The 18380-nt window shown below is 36.7% G+C and overlaps 1 protein-coding gene across 1 annotated transcript in view; it reads left to right on the top strand.

The window, feature by feature from the left end:
* The window catches only part of LOC121374835 (cAMP-specific 3',5'-cyclic phosphodiesterase 4C-like), a 196127-nt gene that overhangs the window by 141119 nt on the left and 36628 nt on the right, over positions 1-18380 (top strand). The window contains exon 4 of the mRNA XM_041501946.1: positions 7396-7517. Within this exon, the coding sequence (XP_041357880.1) occupies positions 7396-7517 (122 nt within the window). The remainder of the gene's footprint in view (positions 1-7395; positions 7518-18380) is intronic.

The raw sequence follows: 18380 nt of genomic DNA, 5'->3' as shown, positions 1-18380 counted from the left end.
GATGATGAATATGGTGTATTGTGACATGTCCTCTAGCAATACAGCTAACCGCTGATGACCTTAGATGAAGACATGAACATGATGATGAATATGGTGTATTGTGACAATGTCCTCTAGCAATATAGCTAACCTCAGATGAAGACATGAGCATGATGATGAATATGTTATATTGTGACATGTCCTCTAGCAATATAGCTAACCGCTGATGACCTCAGATGAAGACATGAACATGATGATGAATATGGTGTATTGTGACATGTCCTCTAGCAATACAGCTAACCTCAGATGAAGACATGAACATGATGATGAATATGTTGTATTGTGACATATCCTCTAGCAATACAGCTAACCTCAGATGAAGACATGAACATGATGATGAATATGGTGTATTGTGACATGTCCTCTAGCAATACAGCTAACCTCAGATGAAGACATAAGCATGGTGATGAATATGTTTTATTAATTGTGACATGTCCTCTAGCAATACAGCTAACCTCAGAAGTAGACATGAACATGATGATGAATATGGTGTATTGTGACATGTCCTCTAGCAATACAGCTAACCTCTGATGAAGACAGATGAAGACATGAGCATGATGATGAATATGGTGTATTGATGTTGGACTGGTCATTCAGTGCAACTTTAAGACCTGTTGTCTGGATTGAACAATATTGCACCAACATGAAAGTGACGAAGAACACAAATACCAGTGTTAATAATATACATGACATAGTTAGTTTGTGACAGCTTGGTTGGTGACAGCTGGTCTCACCAGTGAGAAGAAAGTGTGTAGGATTTCATAAGGGGTCGTTATAGGACATATTTGTCATGCATTTGGTACAGCTTATATATGTAGCAGTGGGAATTTGTGGGTTTCTTTTTTAAAGAAACATTTTTTTTTTTTTTTTCTTTATTGAGCTTCACATATTTTTGTTTTAGAAAAGAAAAACATTTTGATAAAAGTTCCTTATTGTGAAGGCCTAGCTTGTGTATACGTACGATGTTTTGGGTTGATCTACCAGCTCTAGTGGTTATTGTGCTTTTTAACAAAGAATGTTTTGGGTTGATCTACCAGCTCTAGTGGTTATTGTGCTTTTTAACAAAGAATGTTTTGGGTTGACCTACCAGCTCTAGTGGTTATTGTGCTTTTTAACAAAGAATGTTTTGGGTTGATCTACCAGCTCTAGTGGTTATTGTGCTTTTTAACAAAGAATGTTTTGGGTTGACCTACCAGCTCTAGTGGTTATTGTGCTTTTTAACAAAGAATGTTTTGGGTTGATCTACCAGCTCTAGTGGTTATTGTGCTTTTTAACAAAGAATGTTTTGGGTTGATCTACCAGCTCTAGTGGTTATTGTGCTTTTTAACAAAGAATGTTTTGGGTTGACCTACCAAGTCTAATGGTTATTGTGCTTTTTAACAGAGGCTGTTTTAGGTTGGCCTAGTATGTTAAGGATATAGTATCTTGATAGTGTTTTCTTTCTGTGCATTAGAAAATAAAAAAGTATGTTTAGCTTGATCTAGCTGTGACTATGATGTGTTAGAGAGAGAGAGGGAGGGAGGGAGGGACATAGATATACATAGATATACACACACAGTTTTCTGCTGTCACATGGTTCTGCTTATCAGACTGAGCTACAATTTTAATTTTTGACTTTTTCTGTGATTATATCAAACAGTCCTGGTCACAACTCTATCTGCACTCCGTCCAGGACAGTTTGACAGTTTAGGAATGTCAGAAAAATAGAAAGTGTTGTGTTATATATGTGCAGTGCCACAAAACCATGTGGCACTATATATAGTTCCTATATACCTGTTGGCATACAAACACTAAGATGAGCAAGACATTGGACTTTCATGTGTAATGGTGAAGTAGAGCACATTGATTCATTAATCACCGGCTACTGGATGTCCAACATTTCGTATTTCTCATACATAGTCTTTAGCTTCAAAGGCTACACTACATATTTCTTCCATAATAATTACCAGCAAGGGACTCTTTATATGTAAGGCGAGACGTAGCCCAGTGGTAAAGCACTCACTTGTTGCGTGGTCTGTTTGGGATCGATCCCCGTCCGTGGGCTTATTGGGCTATTTCTCACTCCAGCCAGTGCCGTGGTATGTGTTATCCTGTCTGTGGGATGGTGCATATAAAAGATCCCTTGCTGCTAATCGAAAAGAGTAGCCCATGAAGTGGCGACAGCAGGTTTCCTCTCTATATCTGTGTGGTCCTTAACCATATGTCTGATGCCATATAACCATAAATAAAATGTGTTGAGTACATCATTAAATAAAACATTTCCCTTTATATGCTTTTTCCCACTGATAGAATAGCCTTCAGTATATACCGGTTGTGATAAACTAGTGACGATGGGAATAATGATGGGTACAGGCCAAGCACCTTGGACAAACGTTCCAGTGACAAGAAATTTCTGTTTGTTTAAAACTTTACAGTAAATAACCAGAATTATTTTTCACTACCCAATAATGAGGGTCAGTGTCTGCAATGACTGTTGTGGCCATATTGCCCCATGAAACCGGCTGCACACAGGTGATATCACAATCCTTTCAAGACGTCTATGGTAATCTCTCATACGCTTCAGTCAGACAAGAATTGCATTTTATTCACCGACAGTATGGATTAATCGGCTGAGTTTTATGTAGCACTTCAATCTGTTCCAAATATGTTAACTGGGAACCTATATCGGGAGAATTTGCATGATGGCAAAAGCAGAATGGCTCATGCTGGCCAAGTAAACTTGGGTCATTCCTTTCTTCTTCACTTACAAGCAGTATATGTAAATGCTTTTACAGTGGTGATTTTCATCAAAGGCACTCGTTTTCTCAGAAGCTGCTGCATTCCTTTCTTCTTCACTTACAAGCAGTATATGTAAATGCTTTTACAGTGGTGATTTTCATCAAAGGCACTCGTTTTCTCAGAAGCTGCTGCATTCCTTTCTTCTTCACTTACAAGCAGTATATGTAAATGCTTTTACAGTGGTGATTTTCATCAAAGGCACTCGTTTTCTCAGAAGCTGCTGCATTCCTTTCTTCTTCACTTACAAGCAGTATATGTAAATGCTTTTACAGTGGTGATTTTCATCAAAGGCACTCGTTTTCTCAGAAGCTGCTGCATTCCTTTCTTCTTCACTTACAAGCAGTATATGTAAATGCTTTTACAGTGGTGATTTTCATCAAAGGCACTCGTTTTCTCAGAAGCTGCTGCATTCCTTTCTTCTTCACTTACAAGCAGTATATGTAAATGCTTTTACAGTGGTGATTTTCATCAAAGGCACTCGTTTTCTCAGAAGCTGCTGCATTCCTTTCTTCTTCACTTACAAGCAGTATATGTAAATGCTTTTACAGTGGTGATTTTCATCAAAGGCACTCGTTTTCTCAGAAGCTGCTGCATTCCTTTCTTCTTCACTTACAAGCAGTATATGTAAATGCTTTTACAGCGGTGATTTTCATCAAAGGCACTCGTTTTCTCAGAAGCTGCTGCATTCCTTTCTTCTTCACTTACAAGCAGTATATGTAAATGCTTTTACAGTGGTGATTTTCATCAAAGGCACTCGTTTTCTCAGAAGCTGCTGCATTCCTTTCTTCTTCACTTACAAGCAGTATATGTAAATGCTTTTACAGTGGTGATTTTCATCAAAGGCACTCGTTTTCTCAGAAGCTGCTGCATTCCTTTCTTCTTCACTTACAAGCAGTATATGTAAATGCTTTTACAGTGGTGATTTTCATCAAAGGCACTCGTTTTCTCAGAAGCTGCTGCATTCCTTTCTTCTTCACTTACAAGCAGTATATGTAAATGCTTTTACAGTGGTGATTTTCATCAAAGGCACTCGTTTTCTCAGAAGCTGCTGCATTCCTTTCTTCTTCACTTACAAGCAGTATATGTAAATGCTTTTACAGTGGTGATTTTCATCAAAGGCACTCGTTTTCTCAGAAGCTGCTGCATTCCTTTCTTCTTCACTTACAAGCAGTATATGTAAATGCTTTTACAGTGGTGATTTTCATCAAAGGCACTCGTTTTCTCAGAAGCTGCTGCATTCCTTTCTTCTTCACTTACAAGCAGTATATGTAAATGCTTTTACAGTGGTGATTTTCATCAAAGGCACTCGTTTTCTCAGAAGCTGCTGCATTCCTTTCTTCTTCACTTACAAGCAGTATATGTAAATGCTTTTACAGTGGTGATTTTCATCAAAGGCACTCGTTTTCTCAGAAGCTGCTGCATTCCTTTCTTCTTCACTTACAAGCAGTATATGTAAATGCTTTTACAGTGGTGATTTTCATCAAAGGCACTCGTTTTCTCAGAAGCTGCTGCATTCCTTTCTTCTTCACTTACAAGCAGTATATGTAAATGCTTTTACAGTGGTGATTTTCATCAAAGGCACTCGTTTTCTCAGAAGCTGCTGCATTCCTTTCTTCTTCACTTACAAGCAGTATATGTAAATGCTTTTACAGTGGTGATTTTCATCAAAGGCACTCGTTTTCTCAGAAGCTGCTGCATTCCTTTCTTCTTCACTTACAAGCAGTATATGTAAATGCTTTTACAGTGGTGATTTTCATCAAAGGCACTCGTTTTCTCAGAAGCTGCTGCATTCCTTTCTTCTTCACTTACAAGCAGTATATGTAAATGCTTTTACAGTGGTGATTTTCATCAAAGGCACTCGTTTTCTCAGAAGCTGCTGCATTCCTTTCTTCTTCACTTACAAGCAGTATATGTAAATGCTTTTACAGTGGTGATTTTCATCAAAGGCACTCGTTTTCTCAGAAGCTGCTGCATTCCTTTCTTCTTCACTTACAAGCAGTATATGTAAATGCTTTTACAGTGGTGATTTTCATCAAAGGCACTCGTTTTCTCAGAAGCTGCTGCATTCCTTTCTTCTTCACTTACAAGCAGTATATGTAAATGCTTTTACAGTGGTGATTTTCATCAAAGGCACTCGTTTTCTCAGAAGCTGCTGCATTCCTTTCTTCTTCACTTACAAGCAGTATATGTAAATGCTTTTACAGTGGTGATTTTCATCAAAGGCACTCGTTTTCTCAGAAGCTGCTGCATTCCTTTCTTCTTCACTTACAAGCAGTATATGTAAATGCTTTTACAGTGGTGATTTTCATCAAAGGCACTCGTTTTCTCAGAAGCTGCTGCATTTTAATAAAATGTACACTAAAAGTAGAACTGCTTGAAATAAATCTTTCAATGTCGTGTAGAATTTATTTTTGTTTTATATATGACGCATGGTTTTTCTTAGAAACTGAAAATGGATTTTGTTTTAAAATATAGAAATTATGGACATAAATTTTATTAGTGTCAGGTTTTCAGTATGTTGAGTGAGTACATAAACCACTTTATACATAAATCACTTTATCATATGATATTTCAGTGCAATCAAATTATGGGATATTTTTAAGATCACATACTTTAACAATTTGATAACTTTGCAAATTAGATCTAAATTAATCGAGGTCACGGCACTACATTTATTGACATTTAAGCAATACACTCCATAATTGACGTATGCATTCACAGTCATTGAATAAAAACATTTCAATGGCAGTTTGACACTGAAAGCTGTCCAGTGTTCAGAAAACAAAAAAACATTAAGCCCTAGTTTGTTTTCATGTAAGGACATCCAAAATGACATCATTCAAGTTTGACATCATTTCCATTAAAAAATACACTGCGCCACATATTCTTATGTCATTTGAATATCTAGTAATGGCAGACTGGAATTAAAGTTGTGTATACAGTTTACAAAAACATGTTGTATTAAGCTTGAGATTATATGATAAAGAGATTATTACCCTCGTGTATTTCGGTATCGTCAATATCATATATTAGGAATAAAAATAATGTATTATGCTTGCCAGAGGCTCTCATAATACAATTTTTATTCCTAATATATGATACTGACAATACCGAAAAACACTCTGGTAATAACTTCTCTTTATCAACTACTTTATAAAATAAATATTTGTGTACTGACACATCAACACATTTTTCTATGTCTAACATTAGGATGAGGGAGGGGGTGGGGTGGAGAGAGACAGATGCTGTCAGAGCTAGTAATCTTTTATGTGCACTTTCAAATACAGGACATTACATACCATAGTTTATGATGTATCAGTTGTGTAGCGCTAGTTGTAATGGAGAAAAAAGCTGACCTCATCTAAAGCCTTTTAGCAGTGTACCTTCCAGGCATTCTGCTGAAGAGTCATTAGTGTTTAACGAAGTCGCACACCATAGTACTAGTGGCCAACAAAGTGTGTCAGGTGCAGGGATGGGTATTCACTGTGAGAACTTTTATATCACAATATCTATCATAATATATTATGTACAGAACCATCAACCGATTTTATGGAAGGCTTGTAATTTTAAATGAATAAACAAAATACATGATACAAGTTGTACTTTATTGTGTAAAACATGCAATAAATGGATCACTCTGGTGTACGAAAGTTTATTTAATTACACCGGGCCCCTCCCTTTACTACATCTTTGAACAGTTCAGACAACCACTTGAATCCTTATGAGACTTGGGTGTTCAACTGACAACAAACTTGAAATACTGAGTTTATCTGTACAGGTAGGGTGTATCATAACATGTATAATTTGCTCTTTGAATTATGATATATTGGTATATCGATAATACCATTCATCCCTATAGCCAGGTACCAGCTAAAGGAGATGCCACACGATACGAATGTCTCGTATGAAAATAGCCACAAGAATAGCCTCAATTAGAAACTAGCAAGAAAAATTAGGCAGAGTTACTTCCCCTGACCGCTCTCCAGTTTAGGTAATTTAGCTAATAGCAGCAAGCATGGCAGATAATGATATACAGTAGAAGATCACAGATGAGATTTATGCATACCAGCCCCTTGCATCATAAATGCCCACCTATGGTTTAAAAATAAAGAAAGATACAGCTAAATTTATTAAGTTGCTGAAATTGCGGTTTGTTATAATTGACTATGTGTCATATATTGTTTTGGTTGTTTCTTGCATGGGAATTTTTATGTTTTTAAAGCTGCAATCTCGCCTCACATTAATTACCATAATTTCATTTAAACATGCAAACACCTCTACAGTTTTAATGAATTGTGTGTGACAGTAACACAGGTGTAATAGTTAGATAATAGAAACAGATATGTTTAGGTAATATTCCCATCATCACACAGTACCCTTTTTTATGTGCTATATTATATTCTTTTTCAGTGTATTTACCAGTGAAGCATGACCCGACCCATCCCCTAAAAACGTCACTAGCCAGTCTAGACTTCCTCTACACAATTTCCTAGTAATCTAATCATGTGGAATCACTTTTAGTTTGACAAGCCTGTGGTGTTTGTTGAAATATTTAATAAAAAGTTGTTTGTTTTTCAGAAGTAAGCAAGGAAGTTCTTCAGGTACCCAGAGCCATGGCCTTTTGTCTCAGCAAGCACAGTCACCGCAACGGAATAATATGCAAAACCTCTCGCCAAGTTCTGCCGATCCCCAAGTGGCTGGTACGTTTATTAGTTTGACAGAATATGCAGCTATACAGATGGAAAGAAAGGGAACATATTGCATTTGACTCCCGGTAACTTGATTAACTTCTTGGTATAGGGGTTTTATATATTTGTGTTCCCTTATTTCTTTCCATCAGTATATTATTATTTTATGAGTATTTGTAAAACACCTCATCCCCACCCTTCAAATCATGTTATTTGCAGACCTGTCAACCTTTAGTCAAGAGAAAGCAGGAGGTGCGTGTTGAAAAAGCAGGAGATTTTGTCAAAAAGCAGGAGATTTTTTAAATTCACACAATTTAACCCAAAATCGCAAGATTTTAAAAAAACATTATTACAATAAGTTATATGAATACTTTATAATGTCATATATACTTCTTAACCTTAAGTTTAAATATTATTATGATTTAATACATATTTAAAAAAATATATATATTTTATCCAAAAATGTTAAGAGCATGAACAAGAAATAAAAAATTTAATTAGTACATTTACGGTATTACACTTACATTCTTACAGGTTGCGTTACATTATCATTTGTGGTTAGTGTACCTAAGTACCAAAGACAAATTTATATAAATCTTATAAATTAATATTCAGTTTTTACTATAATGAGGAACGGTGGCGTGGTACTTATTTAAAATCATTACAATGATGCATCAAACATTGTATTTTCATTAATCATAAGTAAAACCTCATTACGGACATCGTGTGAAATATACCAGAATTATACCCATTTCCGTGGGTAACTTTATGTCAATGTCAAACACAATTTTTTTTAATTGTACAAAAATAATTTCTTGAAGAGTACCCTTATAACCAACATTTTACCGCACAAATATACAAAATTAACTGACACAAGTATGTTTATACAGCTAATTGGTCTTTTCGTTGTCTTGCTGTGACATGTGATTTTAACATGCATCGTGTGTATCGGTCAACTCGGTAGTCTGGCAGTTCAGATTCGTCATAGTTGCATTATGTAATCCAGTGGGAAGACATTTTACAATTCAGAGGTGTTATTAGAACTAAATTGGATATTTTTTTTTTTTTATATGGCAACACTGAATGTCAATATACAGCCTGTTGAATTAGCGGCAACACGCTTTGTAGCCATTACGATGACAACAAACATTATAATAACACGTCATTTTATAAACTCCATGTGCTTTTTTAACAATATAAATAGGCTATCCCACAATTCTCACTTCGGCAAAGGTTAAACAGTCGGGACAATTCGGCCTGTTACATTCTCGGAAACCGAAAGTAGTCGATATTTTCCGAATGAGGAAAAAAGGCAGAGTTACTTCCCTTCTGTTATTTTGACAAAAGAGGATCGATTTTTTTTTATGCTTACAAAAATGTCATTTAACAGGAGAAACTGTCTCCCGCACAGAGAAAAAGGAGATTTGATCAAATACCGGGAGACTCCCGCGGAATCCGGGAGGGTTGACAGGTCTGGTTATTTGTGAAGGAAAAAAGTTGTGGAAATTCTGATGTTTTTAACAAAAGAATTCCTGTCAAGCTGTATGTTATTCAGCATACAGGGGCATACAACCAATATTGATCTCATTGAATAAGGTCAGTTACCAGGTCACTGAAGTATATACACATATTATACACATAGGTGATAGTTGCACTTTATTATTATAAGAGTAAAACACAAATCTAGTTACCACATGTTTGTTCTCATCATAGAAGGGCTGGGGTCGAGCTCATGTGATTAAACAATCAAATTCCCTTCGACTCATTCTCTGGTTGGGTTTTCCCCATCCCAACCAGTGCTCCAATACTGGATGTCAAACATGTGGTATGTGCTGTCCTATCTGGCAAAGTGCATATTTAAAAGATCCCATGCTGCTAATTGTAAAATGCATGTGGCAGACTTGACATTCAGTAGCCAATGTTTAATAGATCAGTGTGCGGTAATGGTGGTGTTAGACAAAACAAACTGTCAAACGTGGTATGTGCTGTCCTGTCTGGCAAAGTGCATATTTAAAAGATCCCATGCTGCTAATTGTAAAATGCATGTGGCAGACTTGACATTCAGTAGCCAGTGTTTAATAGATCAGTATGCGGTAATGGTGGTGTTAGACAAAACAAACTGTCAAACATGTGGTATGTGCTGTCCTGTCTGGCAAAGTGCATATTTAAAAGATCCCATGCTGCTAATTGTAAAATGTATGTAGCGGACTTGACATTCAGTAGCCAATGTTTAATAGATCAGTGTGCGGTAATGGTGGTGTTAGACAAAACAAACTGTCAAACATGTGGTATGTGCTGTCCTGTCTGGCAAAGTGCATATTTAAAAGATCCCATGCTGCTAATTGTAAAATGCATGTGGCAGACTTGACATTCAATCACAAACACATCCTTATAAACTAGTGACATCACAGCGGTGTCATAACAGTACCGTTATGGTAAATATGCTATAATGGTAGCTTCCAATAATATAATATTTATGTAACGATGTCATCAGCCATGTGGATGATATAGTAACGATGTGTCATCAGCCATGTGGATGATATAGTAACGATGTGTCATCAGCCATGTGGATGATATAGTAACGATATGTCATCAGCCATGTGGATGATATAGTAACGATATGTCATCAGCCATGTGGATGATATAGTAACGATATGTCATCAGCCATGTGGATGATATAGTAACGATATGTCATCAGCCATGTGGATGATATAGTAATCTCCAATAGGCCTGTTGGATGTTGCAGCAACTGTGCCACTGTTTGCGTGGTCTGGTGACAAGTTCAATGTCGACAGATTTCGTGAGCACATCTACATTGACATGTTTAACCTGTGTGTACGTCAGTGACTTCATTGTTAAAAGTACATGGAGATAAGTCACATTAATGTTGACCACTAACAACACTGTACACATATAACCTCATCCCACTTAGATAGTGCATTCTCTTAAAGTGCATTTGGCAAACTGTGACAGTAGATCATTAAATAATAATAATGGTCAGCTTACACATCAATAAGCTACATACTTAGTTCTGCTATATAATGTTTGTTAGCAGAGGTTTTTTAAAACTGATTTGTCCATCTGTCCATCCATCAACTTTTCATTTAAAGTCAATCATCTCTTACAGTTTTGCCTAAATTTTTATTGTTTTTTTGTTTGTTGTTTAACACCACTGTTAGAGCACATTGATTTATTAATCATCTGCTATTGAATGTCAAACATTTAGTAATTCTGACATATAGTCCAAGAGAGGAAACCGGCTATTGGATGTCAAACATTTAGTAATTCTGACATATAGTCCTAGAGAGGAAACCTGCTACATTTTCCCATTAGTGGCAAGGGATCTTTTATATGCACACTGTCACATAGCACATATTGCACATATGGCTGGAACGAGAAATAGCCCAATGCGCCCCACCAACAAGATCGATCCTAACCAGAACGTGCATCAGGTGAACGCTTTACCACTGAGCTAAGTTTTGTTCTAAAACTTGGTACAAAGATCCTCTGGGGTTATCCTCCACAAATTAATAGAGAAATATTATAGTAATTTTGAATTTGTGAATTTTTATTAAATGTTTAAAAAAATTCTAAAACAGATCTTGAGAACTTTAATAATATGCCATAAAAGTTTAAAGACCATAAGACTGTGTGGAGAGTGCAGGCCACGTCTGCTGCCTGTGAACATTTATTAACTTCATTTAATCACATGACATAAGAATAATAATGTTATGCTCATTTGATGTCTTAATTAAATTACCCGACAGCTAACAGCCATGCTCAGGTGTTTCCTGTTGTAAACAAACTTCTTTTTTTTAATGCAATTTTACTGCGAAGAGTCCTATGTCTGTTCAAAACAGCTGTTGTGTGTGTTGTTATTGATCATATTTTAATGATATACAAATCTATTGCCGTAACTGCACCTTTGTAGGTGGATGTACTCTACCTTAATCTTACTCTAGTCGGTACAACGTCTTCAAACACTTGAGATAATTCAACACTTGATCGTGGTACATGAGGTGTAATGACCATTAAATAAAGACTAGTAGAAGATAATATTTACAGTACTCGTTTAATATATATCCCATTCTAAAGTAGCATCTTATTTACAGTACTCATTTAATATATATCCCATTCTAAAGTAGCATCTTATTAAAAATAAAGTTGAGTTAATAGTGCTTTAAATTGCATTTGGACTGATTCTCCAGAAACTAATTATTCACCCATCCTCCCAATTATAATTATATTTTCAAGCTAACCTTTCAATAACATCCCCCTTCTGTACTGGATTCGGTGTCTGGTGAGGTCAGAGGCTGTGTTTCAGGCCAAACATGTCTGAACCATGAGTAGATATGGACATGTTAAATTTGTTTGGAGATTGTATACTCAGTGACATGTTTTATGTTTTGTATAAAAAGCAAATACAGAAGCAAGCTAACGTGAAATGTTTTATTTGCAACTGAAATCATTTATAATTAAGTTGGATAATGTTTCTCATGCTAAAACTAAAGATACATATATCATAAGCCAATTTATTTTGAATGTAATTATTCTCAACTATATGTTCAGTAAATTCCTATTCATCTTCATGTTTGTATAATATTAACTCAGTATTGATTTTGCCTACATTAATTCATGTTGATAAAATTATAATCAATTTATTTTTCCTTCTAAATGCTCAACAAAATTTGAAAAAGCTAGGTCAATGTGTCTTTATTGATAACATGCTTTAAATGTCAAACTTATAATAGGCTTTTATTGACCAGAGATACTACACATGAAGAGATTAATCTACTGTCTAAGTCTCTTTAATGGTGCAACAATGTCAAGTTATGTCAATTAAATTATTATGAATTTCTCCAAATTATCCCATGACCTTTAAGTCCAATTTCAAAGACACATTCCTAGCTTGTCACATTATAGGTTTTTTGAAAACTGCAGCATAGGTGTTATCTGTGAGACACACTGATACAATTTCCAATTTGTAAAGATTTACAAATTATTGTCTGTCATTTTGATTTATAAAAATCTTTGTATTTGTAAAATGTAGGAAGAGGTTTAGATGAAGGCTTTTTGCCTGCCTATAATGACCAGTTTCAAACAATTTTATTTTGCATTATTAATATCGCTTTATTTTGTATTGGAAGGTAAATAAATATTATTTAAACTGACCGTGTAAATATAGGTAACTCGTATCATATATATCATCGTGTAAGTTGACCTGTGTCGTCAACATTGCCGTGTGTGACAGTCATAGAAATCATTATGATGCAGAAATGCAGACTTTGATACATATTTTGACGTAGATGTTGATTAGTGTTAACGTCGTCATGTAGAGGAGATACAATGTGTTTGTTGTTCATATCAGTTGTGTACTCTAACCACTACAAGCAAATGCACTTTTAGGATGTTAATCACACCATAAGGACATTTAACTGTTCATTAATTGGATTGTTGCAAATTTCAGACAAATTAATTGGCCTGTTGCAAATTTCAGACAAATTAATTGGCTTGTTGCAAATTTCAGACAAATTAATTGGCTTGTTGCAATTTCAGACAAATTAATTGGCTTATTGCAAGTTTCAGACAAATTAATTGGCAAATTAATTGGCTTGTTGCAAATTTCAGACAAATTAATTAGCTTGCTGCAAATTTCAGACAAATTATAATTGGCTTGTTGCAGGTTTTCAGACAAATTAATTGGCTTGTTACAGGTTTTCAGACAAATTAATTGGCTTGTTGCAGGTTTTCAGAAAAATTAATTGGCTTGTTGCAGGTTTTCAGACAAATTAATTGGCTTGTTGCAGGTTTCCAGACAAGTGGACCACGTCCCATTTCCAGTCAATATTTGAATGGGAGGGGATGTTGTTCAGTGGTGGTGGACTTGCGTGATGTGTTAGGGATCACAAGATTGGCTAATGTTGCTGGGATGTTGTTCAGTGGTAGAGGACTTGCATGATGTGTTAGGGATCACAAGATTGGCTAATGTTGCTGGGATGTTGTTCAGTGGTAGAGGACTTGCATGATGTGTTAGGGATCACAAGATTGGCTAATGTTGCTGGGATGTTGGGAATCAGTTAGAAATTCATCATCAGTCATCAGCTACAATCAGTTATGATTATATATGAGAATAAGAAGGATTTCAGTTATAAGCACCATGCATCTATTGTCGTGTTCACTAGGATAGGTCCTATAAATCACTAATTTAACATTTAATTATTTCATATCATTTTTCTTTATGTACACGTGAAAACCCAACATATGTATATCAATTTCATCATCTAATTCGGGCAAAAATGATACAGATATTCGGGCAAAATGTGCTAACCTGAGACCTTTTTACGATGTATTTTCATCATTCTATCCTCAAAATTTGTTGTAATTCATGTAAATACATGTATGCGTAGTGATTCATTTAAAACCCTATGTAGCTGTTTGGTAGTAATGCACAATGAATAAATGTTGTTATGCAGATTCGTTGAAATGTTAAGACAAATTCTACTTCCCTTTCTAAAATGGTGTAAAATAGTAAAAGATTTTATGTATAAATTATTTCTTTTTTATTATATAAATTTAAAACTAAGTTATTAAAAAACAAAACCCCATATTTTATACATACAGCTGCACAGGTTGTTTTGTTAGTGACAGCACAGAGGACATTAATCAGTCATGGCAATTGTGACAGGTAGTCTTCAGAGGAAACCCACTACATTTTCCCATTAGCAGCAAAGGATGTTTTTTATGTACATCCCCATAGAATGGATAGCACATACCATAGCGTTTGATAAGACCAGTCATGGGGGGCTGGATGGGACTGTGTTAAACCCATTGTGGTTTGATAAGACCAGTCATGGGGGGCTGGATGGGACTGTGTTAAACCCATTGTGGTTTGATAAGACCAGTCATGGGGGGCTGGATGGGACTGTGTAAAACCCATTGTGGTTTGATAAGACCAGTCATGGGGGGCTGGATGGGACTGTGTTAAACCCATTGTGGTTTGATAAGACCAGTCATGGGGGGCTGGATGGGACTGTGTAAAACCCATTGTGGTTTGATAAGACCAGTCATGGGGGGCTGGATGGGACTGTGTTAAACCCATTGTGGTTTGATAAGACCAGTCATGGGGGGCTGGATGGGACTGTGTAAAACCCATTGTGGTTTGATAAGACCAGTCATGGGGGGCTGGATGGGACTGTGTTAAACCCATTGTGGTTTGATAAGACCAGTCATGGGGGGCTGGATGGGACTGTGTAAAACCCATTGTGGTTTGATAAGACCAGTCATGGGGGGCTGGATGGGACTGTGTTAAACCCATTGTGGTTTGATAAGACCAGTCATGGGGGGCTGGATGGGACTGTGTTAAACCCATTGTGCTTTGATAAGACCAGTCATGGGGGGCTGGATGGGACTGTGTTAAACCCATTGTGGTTTGATAAGACCAGTCATGGGGGGCTGGATGGGACTGTGTTAAACCCATTGTGGTTTGATAAGACCAGTCATGGGGGGCTGGATGGGACTGTGTAAAACCCATTGTGGTTTGATAAGACCAGTCATGGGGGGCTGGATGGGACTGTGTTAAACCCATTGTGGTTTGATAAGACCAGTCATGGGGGGCTGGATGGGACTGTGTTAAACCCATTGTGGTTTGATAAGACCAGTCATGGGGGGCTGGATGGGACTGTGTAAAACCCATTGTGGTTTGATAAGACCAGTCATGGGGGGCTGGATGGGACTGGTTAAACCCATTGTGGTTTGATAAGACCAGTCATGGGGGGCTGGATGGGACTGTGTAAAACCCATTGTGGTTTGATAAGACCAGTCATGGGGGGCTGGATGGGACTGTGTTAAACCCATTGTGGTTTGATAAGACCAGTCATGGGGGGCTGGATGGGACTGTGTAAAACCCATTGTGGTTTGATAAGACCAGTCATGGGGGGCTGGATGGGACTGTGTTAAACCCATTGTGGTTTGATAAGACCAGTCATGGGGGGCTGGATGGGACTGTGTTAAACCCATTGTGGTTTGATAAGACCAGTCATGGGGGGCTGGATGGGACTGTGTTAAACCCATTGTGGTTTGATAAGACCAGTCATGGGGGGCTGGATGGGACTGTGTTAAACCCATTGTGCTTTGATAAGACCAGTCATGGGGGGCTGGATGGGACTGTGTTAAACCCATTGTGGTTTGATAAGACCAGTCATGGGGGGCTGGATGGGACTGTGTTAAACCCATTGTGGTTTGATAAGACCAGTCATGGGGGGCTGGATGGGACTGTGTAAAACCCATTGTGCTTTGATAAGACCAGTCATGGGGGGCTGGATGGGACTGTGTTAAACCCATTGTGGTTTGATAAGACCAGTCATGGGGGGCTGGATGGGACTGTGTTAAACCCATTGTGGTTTGATAAGACCAGTCATGGGGGGCTGGATGGGACTGTGTTAAACCCATTGTGGTTTGATAAGACCAGTCATGGGGAGCTGGATGGGACTGTGTTAAACCCATTGTGGTTTGATAAGACCAGTCATGGGGGGCTGGATGGGACTGTGTTAAACCCATTGTGGTTTGATAAGACCAGTCATGGGGGGCTGGATGGGACTGTGTAAAACCCATTGTGGTTTGATAAGACCAGTCATGGGGGGCTGGATGGGACTGTGTTTAACCCATCGTGGTTTGATAAGACCAGTCATGGGGGGCTGGATGAGACTGTGTTAAACCCATTGTGGTTTGATAAGACCAGTCATGGGGGGCTGGATGGGACTGTGTTAAACCCATTGTGGTTTTGCAGAGGAGCCTCAGTCCTACAAGCCAGGCACCTCACACGAGCGCTCTACTGCCTGAGCTAGTTCCCACTCCTCGTTGTTTTAAGTGGGTCTCTCTCTCTCTTCTTTTTTTGTAGAGATTTAACAAACATAAATAACATTTGGGAGATGCTACAGAGAGTCATTACAAAAATCCACCACCTACAAAGGAAGATTTGATCAATTCAGCCTATATAATTCCAGTAGTTTGAGCAATGAGAAAAATACAATTTTAGTGCCTCCCACTCATATCCATGTGATCGCATCTGACATAAGCTTTAACCTTACACAGTGAAAGAACAGGAATACGGGAATATTTGACAGACATTTATTGATTGCACAATCAATAGAGCAGTTAGTTTTCTGATTTTCTTTGCATTTGACATGAAACAGATTTTACCGTTTGACAGACAGGTTACATCAAATTTAGTCTGATACCTTCTTATTGTTCCTGGTTCTAAACAAACTACATCGGAAATAAGGAAGTAATCTGGGGTTTTTTATTTTTTATTGTAACCCACTTTTCTTTGCAAATTAAGACAGTGACATTAACATATTTTTCGTGGGCATTATGAAATGTGACTTCCCCAACCAATGTTGAATGTAAACCTCGGTGTACTTCAATACAATTCTTCAGACAAACATCCACAGAACAAAACAATGTAAAGAAAGTTAAGTCTGTTTTGTTTAATGACACCAAAAGAGCACATTGGTTTATTAATCACAGGCTATTGGATGTTTAATATTTCCTATTTTGGACATGTGATCTTAAAAGAAACCCACTACATTTGTTTCATTAGTAGCAAGGGATCTGTCATATACACTTTTCAAATGACAGGACAGCATATACCATGACCTTTGATATACCAGCCATGGTGCACTAGATGGGTGGAAAAAACCAATTAGAAATGGGTCCACTGATGTGATTCCATCTTATGATGCAAACAAGTGAATTCTTTACCCACTGAGCAAAATCTTATGATGCAAACACCTCAAGTGAATTCTTTACCGACTGAGCAAAATCTTATGATGCAAACAAGTGAATTCTTTACCGACTGAGCAAAATCTTATGATGCAAACAAGTGAATTCTTTACAGACTGAGCAAAATCTTATGATGCAAACAAGTGAATTCTTTACCCACTGAGCAAAATCTTATGATGCAAACACCTCAAGTGAATTCTTTACCGACTGAGCAAAATCTTATGATGCAAACAAGTGAATTCTTTACCGACTGAGCAAAATCTTATGATGCAAACAAGTGAATTCTTTACCGACTGAGCAAAATCTTACCCAGAAAGCAAAGAAGACCAAAGATAAAAATTGATTCTCTATTGAATATCTTTCTTTTTTATATTGTTTAGAAATTTTCTTCAGAGCTAAGTTATAACTGATAGAACTGTAGAAAAAAACACATAGAAGAAAGGTGAAAGATTAACTCAAGTGTTAAAATGTATATATTTAAAGCAAAATATAACCAAACAATGTATACGTCTATATGAATTATAACTATATATTTGTATTATTATATGAATCATACATGAAGTCCTACCATTTAAACAATACACTTTAATTAATATTGTTACAAATGTAACATATATGAAATCCTAGGTGAATTTGAATAATACATTTGATATTCTTAGACATCAATCCTATATACATTTATGTGCTATATAAAATTTAAATAATACATTTGATATTCTTATACACATGATTCTACATGAAGACTTGCACCATATATTTCATATTGTGATGGATCAATCCTTCTTGAAGTCCAATATGAATTTCAACAATACATTTGATATTTTTACAAATACATCTTCCTACATGAAGTCTGGTGTGAATTTAAAACCATACATTTGATATTGTTACATCTGGATGAATCTTTCATGATTTCTGATGACATCCACTGAAATTTACCATTGGTCTGTCATCTTGTATAAACCTGAATTACATTTTCAAATTGTAGGGAGAGGTCTTGATATAGGCATTTTGCCTGTTGGCCAATCCCCAACCAGCATTATAATTGGGAATAAATATTGCTTAAACCACATCCACTGCTAATTTAAACAATGCATT

The sequence above is a fragment of the Gigantopelta aegis genome, chromosome 6 (genome assembly GCF_016097555.1).
Source record: "Gigantopelta aegis isolate Gae_Host chromosome 6, Gae_host_genome, whole genome shotgun sequence".
In the NCBI taxonomy this organism is placed as follows: domain Eukaryota; kingdom Metazoa; phylum Mollusca; class Gastropoda; order Neomphalida; family Peltospiridae; genus Gigantopelta; species Gigantopelta aegis.
The sequence above is the reverse complement of the archived record's forward strand: the minus strand, read 5'-3'. Positions and strand labels throughout refer to the sequence as shown.